The sequence below is a fragment of the Rhinolophus ferrumequinum genome, chromosome 21 (assembly GCF_004115265.2).
Source record: "Rhinolophus ferrumequinum isolate MPI-CBG mRhiFer1 chromosome 21, mRhiFer1_v1.p, whole genome shotgun sequence".
In the NCBI taxonomy this organism is placed as follows: domain Eukaryota; kingdom Metazoa; phylum Chordata; class Mammalia; order Chiroptera; family Rhinolophidae; genus Rhinolophus; species Rhinolophus ferrumequinum.
This window is the reverse complement of record NC_046304.1, coordinates 672,055-684,494: the sequence shown is the minus strand read 5'-3', so window position 1 is coordinate 684,494 and position 12,440 is coordinate 672,055. Positions and strand designations below refer to the sequence as shown.

At 53.3% G+C, this 12,440-nt stretch overlaps 1 protein-coding gene across 1 annotated transcript in view; it reads left to right on the top strand.

Annotated features, from left to right (window-relative positions):
• MYO15A (myosin XVA) overlaps positions 1-10,111 on the top strand; it is a 51,501-nt gene extending 41,390 nt beyond the window's left edge. Inside the window, exons 60-65 of the mRNA XM_033089247.1 lie at positions 1,124-1,284; positions 2,379-2,512; positions 4,912-5,045; positions 5,402-5,535; positions 6,802-6,942; positions 9,081-10,111. Of these exons, the coding sequence (XP_032945138.1) occupies positions 1,124-1,284; positions 2,379-2,512; positions 4,912-5,045; positions 5,402-5,535; positions 6,802-6,942; positions 9,081-9,182 (806 nt within the window). The 3' untranslated portion in view covers positions 9,183-10,111. The remainder of the gene's footprint in view (positions 1-1,123; positions 1,285-2,378; positions 2,513-4,911; positions 5,046-5,401; positions 5,536-6,801; positions 6,943-9,080) is intronic.
• Positions 10,112-12,440: the final 2,329 nt, after the last annotated feature.

Below are 12,440 nucleotides of genomic sequence, written 5' to 3'. Positions count from 1 at the left end.
TTTACAGATGGGGAAACCGAGGCCCACAGAGGCTATAGTAGTTTCCTATTGCTGCTGTAACAAATCACCACATACTTAGGGGCTTAAAACAACACTCATTTATTATCTTATTCTGAAGGTCAGAAGTCCTGAAATCAGAGTGTCATCTGAGCTGGTTCCTTCTGGGGGTTCTAGGGGAGAAACTGTTTTCTTGCCTTTTCCAGCTTGTAGAGGCTGCCCGCATTCCTTGGCTCCCGGCCCTCCCTCCATCTTCAAAGCCAGCAGTGTAGCATCTTCATATGTCTCTTTCTCTCTCGCTCATCCTCCCACCTCCTCCTTATAAGGATCCTTGAGATTACAGCGGGTCCACTTGGGTGACGCAGGATAATTTCCCCATCCCAAGGTCCTTACCTTAATCACATTTGCAAAATCCCTTTTGCCATGAAGGTAACATATTCACAGGTTCCAGGGATTAAAATATGGACGTCTTCGGGGCAGGGTCATTATTCAGCCTGCCACGGAGGTTAAGGGACTTACCCAAGGTCACATAGTTGGGATTTGAACCCAGGCAGTCGGGGCTCAAGAGTCTGGACTTTATAATCATGGCACACCCTGTCTCTTTGGTAAAATTTTACTGAAGATGTGGGACAGGGAGCAGAAATGACAGTGTGGGGAAGAGAAACGTAAGCTTCTCCTACAGGCTCAGACCCACTCAGGGGCAGACCCCAGTCCTCCCACCCCCACGCGTCCAGGAGCCCGGCAGGGGTCTCTCTTAAAGGAGCTCTGCAGACAGGCAGCCCCTGGTCTCATGACCTGAGACCCGCTGTGCTTCTTGTCTGCAGCCTCCTCTGGAAAGGGACGAGGCTTTCTCTGAGCCTAACCCGAGACACTTTCCTAGACCTCGGGGGGCTGTAGCTTTGAATTGGAGGTATTCCCATCTCCGGGCATCAACGGTCCACAAACACAGGGCACCCTGTTGCATAACATGCTCTCCTTTACTAAGGACATTGTGTCCCAAAGTAGGGAGGGGACCTTGCCCGAGGTGATGCCTCGCCTGGGTGGCAGGTTGGGGTCTGCACGTGTGCCTTGCACGGCACCCATGTGCCCATGAATGCCCCCACCCAGCTGCCCTGGCTCTCTGCAGGCCAGCACGTGTGCCCGCTCAGCCGCAGCGCTTACATCCTGGATGTGGCCTCAGAGATGGAGCAGGTGGACGGCGGCTACATGCTCTGGTTCCGGCGCGTGCTCTGGGATCAGCCACTCAAGTTTGAGAATGAGCTATACGTGACCATGCACTACAACCAGGTCAGCACATACGGGCCACTCTGATGCTCTGGAAACGTCCAGGCTCCCCCAGGCCTGTGAGACCAGACTCCATGGTCAAACGCCTTGGCGTTTGGGGCCTTCATGCTTTGAGTGGGTCCTGCTGGTGTTTCTAGCCCTGGTGCCTCTACTCCCATGTGTGGTCTTCTCAGAGCAGTCAAATGACCTCACCCTCACTGCCCAATTCTCAGGGTTTTGCAGGCGCCGTCACTCCGCCTGGCCTGCTCTTCCTGCGTCTCTGCTTTTCTAAGCCTACCCAGCAAGGCTGCCTCACACAGCACCTCTTCCACGAGGATCCCTCTGACTTCACCTTTCCTCCTGACTTTCTCCTTCTCCAAGCGCTTGGCCTGGTTCTTGCTCAAAGGCCTGCGCAGGCTTTGGCTGGCATTGTTATTTTTATCTTTGTGTTATTCCCCTTTGATACTTGGTCCTCTAAGTCAGGATCCTGGAATTTACAAAATCTGGTTCTCCCCTCCTGTGCTAACATTTGTGGAAGTGCTTGGACAGAGCATGCGTGTTTTTGTGGAACGGCTGCCAAAGCTTCCGCAATTCCGAGTACAAAATACGGTCACTGGGCTTTTGTGGCCACGTGGGGTCGCTGTTGCCAACTACCCAGAGCAGTCCCGAACAGTGTTGGTCAAGGTGTGGCCTGGAGGCCAGCAGCATCCCTTGGGAACTTGTTAAAATGCAAATCCTCAAGTCCTGCCCCACATCGAGTGAATCAGATTCTGGGGGTGCAGCGCATGGGTCTGTTTTAGTGACTCGAGCATGTTCAGCTTTCAGTAACCCCAGCCCAGCAGACACTCCCACACACTGCAGTGTGGATGCCCACACGCTTCCCAGGTCACTGTGGAGACTGCCACGTGGGCTTCAAGGCCACAGCCCTCACAGCTCACCCTCCATGCCTGTCATCTTTCCCCAAAACCCAGGAAAGGGACACGCCCCCCACCCCCAGAAGCGAATGAGATTGGAACCATTAGAATGTGTCTGCACAGCCCTGTGATTGGATGCCCGAGTGCGTGCGTGCGAGCGTGCGAGCGTGCGTGCGTGCCCCTCAGCGGAGTGCTCTCCTACAGGCCCTGCCCGACTATCTGAAGGGCCTCTTCAGCAGCGTGCCGGCCAGCCGACCCAGCGAGCAGGAGCTGCAGCAAGTGTCCAAGCTGGCTTCCCTGCAGCACCGGGTCAAGGACCACTTCTACCTGCCCAGCCTGTGAGCACCTGCCCACCTGGTAGCCCTTCCCCCACCCCCGCGCTCCCCAGGCTGGCCTCCCTGGGCCCCCATGTGGCCCTCTTGCGCCAGCAGGCAGACTGGAAAGGGGCTGTGTGGCCATGGGCCTGAAGTCCTCCAACTCCCCATGTGAGCCCGGACCCGCCTCCTCCCATAACAGGTTGCTTCCATTTGGTGCTCAGAGCTCAGAGCAAATTTAATGATTCGAAGGCTTTCGGGACACACACACCCTGTGGTCCAGGAAATATACATGGCCATGCACAAAGATTTGGCCACAGAAACGTTCACCGGCTGTCACCTACAGCAGCAACCCTTGTCCAACAACAGGGGGTTCCTTAAATTAATCCTGGGTGCTCCGCAGCCTTTAAACTGATGTTCCCAAAGGGGTGATAAAACAGTCCTTCTCAGACTTGGTCCAGGACCTTTTTACTCTCTAAAAGTAGAACCCCAAAGAGCTTTTGTTTATGTGGGTTATAGCTATATAACTATATATATGAATATATAGAGAGATATATAAATATATCTCTCTATATATATCTATATATGTTTACCATATTCAAAATGAAAACGAAGAAACGGGTGGCCGGTTGGCTCAGCTGTTTAGAGCATGGTGCTGTTAACACCAAAGGTGCTGGTTTAATCCCCGCATGGGACGCTGGGAGCTGCGCCCTCCTTAAAAACAAACAAACAAACAAAAAACTGAAAAACAACATAAAATATTGATTTGTTAGTTAATTTAAGGATAATATGTTACAAGTTAATGGAAATAACTAATAATTTAAAATATATAAGGAATAATTATAATACAAATAATATAAATTAATATTACATGTTAATATAAATAACTTATGAAAAAAACAACTGTAGTTTCCCAAAAAATTTAGTGAGAAGAGTGGCACTGTTTTACATTTTACAAGTCTTTTTACCGTCTGGCTCAATAGAAGAGAGCTGGATTCTGAGCTGCTTCTGCAGTCAGTCTGTTGTAACAGCCTTGGGCAAACTCCACTGTCCACTCGTGGGAGTAAGCGGGAAAAAAGCAAATAACATCTCGGTGTCATTATGGAAGTGGCTTTGACCTCCCAGACCCTCGGCCATACTTTGAGAATCACTGGTGTGATGAATAGTAAGATAATGTATGTACACCGTATGTCCTAGTGCTTGTAATGCAGTAAGGGCTCGATATGTGAAGCTCTTTTATGTTATAGTTTTATGCAAAAAGCACAGGAAGCACATAAAGGTATAATCCTAATCCTGGATAAAAATAATCACTGAGTTCTTAATTTTTGCAAGGCACTCTTACTTTTTGCATTGTCTTACCATATTTCCACGAAAATAACAGCCAGACCATCAGCTCTAACGTGTCTTTTGGAGCAAAAATTAATACAACACCTGGTCTTATTTTACTGTAATATAAGACCGGGTCTTATAATACAATAATATAATATAATAAATATAATACCGGGGTTTGTATTAATTTTTGCTCCAAAAGATACATTAGAGCTGATGGTCTGTCTGGCATGGTCTTATTTTTGGGGAAACATGGCAGCTAATCTTCCCAAATGCACTTTATTTTCAACCTCATACGGATGAGGCAACTGAGGCCCTGAGAGGTTACATAGGTCACTGAAGCTTAGCCAGCTAATAGGTGTGTGTGGGGGGACCAGGATGCAGATCGGGGGGGCCGGGTCCAGATGCCAAGCTCTTACCCCAGCAGTGCAAAGAAGAAAAGATATGCCTGGACAGGGGCAGCTCTTGGGGCAAGGGTGCTTCCCTGATTTTCTCCCAATCCTTTCCCAATTCTCAGCCCAGGGCAGCTGGGACAGACTAGAGCTGTTGGTATTTTCTAGCTATCCTGAGAGGAGGAGGAGGAGTTGCCCTGAGCTAGCCAACATGTGTCAGAGAGAAGGGACTGGAGTGGGGTGGGGGGCTGGTGGCCCCTCGAGGGGCAAGAGGGGTCGCAGCATTCCTCTCCCGTGCTCTGACCAGCGATGGTGGTGGCTCTGCCTGCCCCGGTATTCGCCCCCCACCCCGAGTGCTGCTCACGCTCTGGCCTGGGCTTCTCCTTGGGGGCAGGGGCTACAAGGCTCAGCCCTCACTTGGTGACTGTGTGACTTGGACTAGCCAGTGAACTTCTCCGAGCCTCAGGCCCCTTGTCTTCAAACAGGGAGCCGCGTGGTGTCGGCATGCCGTTATTCAGCACCTATTGTGTGCCAGACTACTGTATGGGCACTTTACACCCACCTTCACGCCTTCCAGCGAGGTGCGAAGATCGCGTCCATTTGGCACAACACGGGCATTGAAGTGCGGCTTGAATGAGCCATTGTGCAGAGCTCCTGTGGTGATGGTGACAAGCATTCAGGACCGTTTTTCCCCCCATCTAGGCGGGAGGTCCAGGAGTACATCCCGGCCCTGCTCTACCACACCATGGCCGGCTCGGCCTGGCTCAACCTGGTCAGCCAGCACCGGCAGCAGACACAGGCGCTCAGCCCCCACCAGGCCCGTGCCCAGTTTCTGGGTAAGAGTCCGAGGCTGGGAGAGATAGTCATGGGGGGCCTTCTAAGGAGGGGATCCTGGACGGTGAGCATGGAGGCGCCGTTTTCTTTGTACAAAGGCATTCGGTGCTAGCCAAGCTGAGCTGCCTCAAGAGAACACCTTTCTAAAATTTTCCCCGTGGCACCACCTGGGCTATGGGTGGCCCTGGGCAGAGAGAGCTGGCAATTGGGGAGAATTGCTGGGAGTGGGGGGAGAGGAAAGTGCCGAGACAGGAGGCTGAAGAGGCAGCGGGAGACCCAGGCATGGGCAGCAGGTGGCCGTGTGGTTGAGGGATGTCGCTGCGGAGCCCCCACGCTGACCACCCCTCTCCCGCTCCAGGCCTCCTCAGCGCCGCCCCCATGTTCGGCTCCTCCTTCTTCTTCATCCAGAGCTGCAGCAATGTGGCTGTGCTGGCCCCCTGCATCCTTGCCGTCAACCAGAATGGCCTCAACTTCCTCAGCATTGAGACCCACGTGAGTGGCCTCAGCCTGGCACTGCCTCTCGCCCCCTCTCCTCTGAGCCACACCCTCGGAGGGGCTGAGATCTCCAGCTGGGAAGCCTCGCTCTACCACTTACACCTGTGTGACCCTGGGCGCGTCTTCACCCCTCTCTGAGTCTCATTTCCTCACCGGGAACATGGGGATAAGAGAACCCCCCCCCCCATGAGGTAAAATACGTGCCAAGTCCTCACACAGTGTCTTAGTCAGCTCTGCTGCCCTAACACAGCACCAGACGGGGGCTTCGGGGCAGAAGTTTATTTCTCACAGTTCTGGAGGCTGGACGTCCAAGACCCCGCTGCCTGGGGGTTGGTTTGCTCTGAGGCCGCTCTCCTTGGCTGGTAGACGGCCGCCTCCTCCCTGTGTCCTCATGTGGCCTGTTCTCTGCATGCACATTCCGGTGTCTCTGTCCGAATGTCCTCTTCTCATGAGGACACCAGTCAGATTGCATTCAAGCCCACGTTTACCGGCTCATTTTAACTCAATCACCTCTTTAAACGCCTATTCTCCAAATAGAGTCCCATTCTGATATGGGAGATTAGGGCTTCAACATATGGAGGGCGGGGGGGGGGCACGATTCCGTAACTAATAGGACCTGTTGTCTCCGTTTTTACTTCTTCTTCCAGAAGTGGACTCTGAGATGAGTTACCTAGGGCCAGTGGTTTATTTAGAGGTGATTCTAGGAAACACTGAGTGAGGAAGTGAGCCCAGGAAGGGACGTGTCACACACCTTGGAAAGGTATTCCCCAGCAAGGCAAGCAAGCTGGTGCTGTGGCAACTGGCGCTCAGTCCAGCTGGAGCCTGGGAGACAGCATGAAACACACCCTTCAGATGTCCCCTAGCCTGGGAGGATGGAGCTAAGTGTCTGGCATCAGCTCTCATTGCTCTGGTTTTCCGTGCACGTGCTCCGAGTTTGCTCCTGGGGCTAAGACCGAGGCGTAGGTGTGAAGGGGCAGCTTTGCTGTGAAGGTCAGGGCACCACTGGCGTCTCCAGCACCCCTGGGTCCCAAGCACTGAGCAGACATGTGCATCATTATTCGTTGAATCAGTTTCATAAGTGAGGCCAGAGAGGTAAAGCGATGACTTGCTCCGGATCACACAGCAAGTCACTGGGGAACAGGTACTCACACTGGGGTATCTGCATTCTACTGATCTAGTCTGCAGGGGAGGGGTAAGGGTGAGTGAGGCTGTCCCACCTGTCCCACCTGTCCCGCCTGTCTGCTCCCCTCCCCCGCCCTCCAGGAGCTGATGGTGAAGTTCCCCCTGAAAGAGATCCAGTCCACGCGGACCCAGCGGCCCACGGCCAGCTCTAGCTACCCGTATGTGGAGCTCACACTGGGGGACGTGGCGGCCCAGTGTACCATGCAGCTACAGCTGGAGCAGGTGGGTCCCACCCTGGCCCCCAGCCTTGTCACCCAGCCCATCTCTCCATTATTCCGCTCACCAGCCTCTTCTCTGGGCCTGGCTCCAAGACAGGTGAGCTCCCGGCCCCGCCCCAGGGAGCATCCAGCCCCGTGCAGGGGACAGAACTAACCCAACACGGCACAGAATTGCAGGTCATTCGCGTGGTCTCCCAGGGAAGCATCTTGGTGGTGGGGTCATGGGAAAGGGCCCAGGCTGTTCGCAGAATGGTGAAGACTTTGATGGGGAACAGCAGGGGGGAGAGCTCTTGAAGGTCCTTGAATGTCAAGCTAAGAATCGGGGACTTTTGTCCTGAGGGCACTAGGAAGCCATAGAGGTTGGTGAGAGGACAGGGACACACCAAGTCGAGGGCATTCATCTGGGCTGAGGCTTGGAAGATGGATTGTAGGGCCTGGGATTGAGGGTGGGGAGAATGAGTCCCCACGTGACAGACAGGGAAACCGAGGCCCACCTGCCCTGTCCCTTCTCATATTTGTAGCAACTGTGGCCGCCCCTTAAAAGGCGTGGCAGACCTCTAGGCTCCTGTCCAAGTATCACAGCCCCTTGGGGGTGGGGCAGGACCAGAGTTCTCGCCCCACTGGGAAGAGGATTGAGGCTCACAGAAGGGGCAGAATTGGGCCCTTGCCAGCCTACCACATCCCTCCTGAAGACGTGGGTCCAGGACCACCCCTCCATGACGGGCTCTGCTTTGAATTTCTCCAATGAACCATAATCAGTGCAGAGAAGGTGTATTTGAGCTATCTGGGAGGTAATCAGGAAGGCTTCCAGGAAGAACTGCTATCTGAGTACAGCAGCGTATGCAGCCAACAGATATGGGTCGCTATCCCACCTACCTCTGACAGGCTGTGTGGTAGGATCTCGAGGCAACCCCACTTCCACACCTGTCAAATGGGGCAATAATCCCAGTGAGGCCTGGAGCACTGCAGCATGTGGGTGGGAGGATTGGCTGGGGGGGAGAACCCCCATCGTGCACTCTGATCTCATGAGCTGAGGTGGCAACCAGGGCAGGGCAGCCACGGCTAACCTCAGCAGAGCACTTCAGAGTGTGCCCTTGGGCCTCCTAACCGGTTCCCCGAAACTAAGACCTAGCGGGACCATCAGCTTGTGTCTTTTGAAGCAAAAGTTAATATAAAAAGTGGTATTATATTATATTATGTTACATTATGTTATGTTATATCATATTATATATATATCATATATCATATATTATTACTATTATTATAGTAAAGTAAGACCGGGTCTTATATTAATTTTTGCTCCAAAAGATGCATTAGAGCTGATGGTCTGGCTAGGTCTTATTTTCAGGGAAACACGGTACCAACTGTGAGGTCTGGGGCAAGTGGCTTCTGGGCTCTGGCCTCAGTTTCCTCACCTGTGGAATGGGATCTAAGAGCATCTGCCTCATGGGAACACCGCCTGACTGTAAACTGAGGGTCCAGTCAGTCCTTAGTGTGGGCACTGGAAGGGGTAGGACACAGGAAGCTCTCAGGACAATGCCAGGCACATAGTTGCCACTCAGTAAGTGCTGCCCTCATTATTTCTACCCTCTCTCCGAGCAGTCCTGCTGGCCCTCCGGACATTCCCGGGGATTCCAATTGGCTGTGGTCTGAGAACCACACTCACACATGCATCCTCCACAGTTCTCTGCTTCCTCCCTGCGTCAGTTGGGAGCCCTGAGGCTGTGGGTGCCAGGTGGTAACCATGGCAACATAGTTAGAAATGGTTACCATTTATTGACTGGACTAGTATGTTTAAGATCTAAAGGATTCACACATAATAAAATCCCATGAACTCCTCACCATAGCCCTGTGAGGCAAGCCCTGGTAATCTGACACCCTGCAGATGAGGCCACTGAGGCTCAGAGAGGTGAAGTAACTGGCCCCAGGTCACACAGTTCACATGCAGCAAAGCTGACATGATCTTTAAACCCCTTCCAGCCTGTAGCCCAGCATTCCCCCTTCCCCTTCTTCCTCTCCTCCCAGGGGCCTGGGAAAGGTGTGGAGGCTGGCCTCTGCCTCACTCCCAACTCACCTCGCGGTACCAAGGTGAGAGCTGGGGAAGTGTTGGGTGGGCACGGACTCTCACTGTCTCTCCTGCAGGGCCTGGAGCTGTGTCGTGTGGTGGCTGTGCACGTGGAGAACCTGCTCAGTGCCCGGGAGAAGCGGCTGACACTGCCCCCCAGTGAGATAACGCTGCTCTGACCCAGCCCCCAGCCCTGAAGCTGTCCTCTGCCAGAAGGCTTGCTGTGTGGCCCCAGGGGAGTTACTCGGCCTCTCTGGGCCAGTGATTCCTGTAAGGAGCCGGAATTTTAAAGGAGACCAAGAGGTGGTAGGAGGAGTGACCCAAGTCCCCAAGAACCCTAGAAGACCCATCCAGAGTTTGGATAGAATCACAGAATGTAATCCTGGAGGAGATAGCAGGAGGAACTTCCGAAGGCTGGCTCCTGGGGCCTCCTGCCACGTACCCGATGCTGACCCTGCCCGACTCCCACCTGTGGCAGGAAAGCCCCACACCAGTGGCCTGGATGGATGAGACTTCGCCTTTGGGCTACCTTGGGTCTGACGTTCGAATCTGCTGCACATCCCAGCCCCTCACGTGTACTCCTCCTTGGGTGCCTCCCCACCCCGCACTGCCGCTCAGCTTGGATTCATGACCCTTGGTTATTTCTGTGCAAATAAAAGGTGCGCCTGGCAGCCACCATTCCTCCATGGAGTGGCTGAGTGGCTGGAAAACAAATCTGAGGGAGGAGGCAGGAGTTGAAAGCCTACTTGTGCCCCTGACTCACTGTCCATGCACAGAGCTTCCCGAAGAGACATCTGTCCTTACCTCTCCCTGCAGACGTCTCCCTGCACTCCGTGCTGCTTGGGCAGCCTCAGCCCCCATCACTGGATGGCCCACACAAGGTTCAAGAGTGGTACAGCTGAGGGAGAAAGAAGTTTCACGGTAGGGGCTGGCGCAGGAGAGGTCTGGGGAAGAGCTTCCCAGAGAATAGTACTTCGTGGTTAGGTTTCGAAGGATGAGTAGGAGTTTACTAGGCAGAGACGGAGGGGAGCGGAATGAACATTCCCGAGAAAATGGTGTTTGTTCCTTACGATATCCACCAGAGCCGAGGACAATGCCTAACAAAGCAGGCGCTCAAAAAATACTTGTCACATGAATAAAAGAATAAATGAATGAATGTTTTGTTTTGTTTTATTGGGGAATATTGCGGAACAGTGTGTTTCTTCCGGGCCCATCAGCTCCAAGTCGTTGTCCTTCAATGTAGTTGTGGAGGGCACAGCTCAGCTCGAAGTCCAGTCGCCGTTTTTTCAACCTTTAGTTGCAGGGGGCGCAGCCCACCATCCCATGTGGGAATTGAACCGGCAACCTTGTTGTTGAGAGCTTGCGCTCTAACCAACTGAGCCATCTAGCTACCTCAATAAATGAATGAATGTTCGTGGAAAGTGCTAGTGCTTTGGGGGGAGCCGTGAGGGAGGGGAGCAGTAGGCTTGGGAAAGGAAATCTGGATAGACATGTGGGGTCACAATCGGCTGGAACCATGGTGTCAGAGAAGAAATTTACTTATTCAGTATCTATTAAGCACCTACTGTGTGCTGGCCACTGCCAGGCACTGGGAGTTGCTCAGTTAAGGTATAAACCAGGACAAGGCCTGTAAAGGAATTAGCTAGGTGGAGAGGGGAGGAAAACAGCACGTGGGAGCCCAGAAGTGGACCTTACTAGTGCAAGGTCTTGAGACTGAAGAGGCTGGCAGAGGTGGACTGGGTATGGCTTTGCAGGCTGCACTATGGATTTAGGATTTCATCCCAAGAGCCATGAAGAACCTTCAAAAGGTTTTCCAGTGGGGGAGGGACAATCTGCTCAGATTGTACTTTGGAAAGGTCATTCTAACCCCAAAGCAGAGTGCATTGTAGGAGGCAGGGAGACCAGAGAGGAGGCTGCTGCAGCATCAGCTGGGAAACTGTGGCGTGAACACTGGTGGTGGAGCCAAGGGTGGGGAGAGATTTAGGAGGGCCAATGGGCAGGATTGGGGGATCAGTCACTGTCCTGAGACAGGGAGGGAAGAGATGCCACAGGGCTGTTCCGTTTTCACCACTGCCTTGGGCTGGCTTCCCCCAGAAGCAGCCCTGAGAGGAGTCCAATGCATTAGCAGATTTAGGAGGTGAGGGATCTGGGGAAAGAGCTACAAAGAGCTACGCCTGCTGCAGTAGCTCTGCCCGGGTGAGAGGTGAGAAGCCTTCTGGGTTTCAGAATAGGAGCAGGCCGTGTGAGTGAGGCCACGTGAAGGTGAGGCTTCCAGGTGGGCCGTCCAGCTGATGCACACGGAACTGAGAAGAGCCTCCTGGGCACACTCTGGCCAGACTGCAGACTTGTGAACTGGGTAAGTGACTGAGGTCTCAGTTTTGGGGTGCTTTGTTACAGAGGATTGCGTAACCCAAACACCAGGGTTTTTGGATTTCAGGACCTGGTCCTCAAGGCATAAGGCTCATGTTTTAACAGCTATTCTGGTGACTGGTGGCGTCAGTGCGTTGAGCCCTCAGAAGAGGACGTAATAATCTCCACGAGGCCGGATGGAAAGAGAGGTGGCAGGAGAGTCAGACCCTGCCTTGTCCCCCAGACACCCTAGGGGTACCACACTGGGTCCCCCTACCTGGGCCAAGGCCCAGAAAGAACTGCAGATAGATGTGGGGAGATCCAGAGCAGAGGGGACCAAGCCCCAGGGTTTCCAGTCTAGCATGGGGTGAGAACAAATACAGGAGAAATGTCTGGGTGGCTTGGGAACCTGAGATAGTCAACTAGTAAAGGCTTGTAATCCCAGATGGGTGTAACAGGATGCGCCGGATTTGCACTCTGCAAAGGAATCGGAAGGACCTCAGTGCTGCCTGTGTGGGACCGGGGACCGGACTTGGCCAGGTTCCAGTGCCCACATCTTCACAGCTCTGGTCTCCCTCTGCCCAGGGGTGCCTCCTCCTGCCCAGGACCCACAGTACTGTTCCGAAAATCTTGGCTTGGTAATTAAAGGCCAGACTATGGAGCCAGGAAGGCCTGTGTTCAAATTCCATATCTGTACGCTGATTAGATGTGGGGCCTTTTGCAAGTTGCTCGCCCTCTCAGAGCCTCTGCTTCCTTCTTTGTAAACTGGAAGCACTGACAGCTTTAGGGCAAGTGCTTTCTAAGTGGCCATTATGTCCCCCCATTATGGGGTGGGGAAGACTTCTTTCAAAGAAAGCTAATTCTTACCAAGTTTTTACTTTGCAATAACAGGCACTGTACTAACCCATTTAATCCTCAAAATACCCCAACAAGATGGGTACTATTATTATCGCCATTTTGTCATATGGGGAAACTGAGGCCCACAGAAGTGAGGCAAATGACCACCAAGTGGCCTAGCCAAGATTCAATGCAGGCAGCTGGTTTCAGTCTGTGCTGTCTCACTGAGGCTCGGGGCCGGGGGGGGGGGG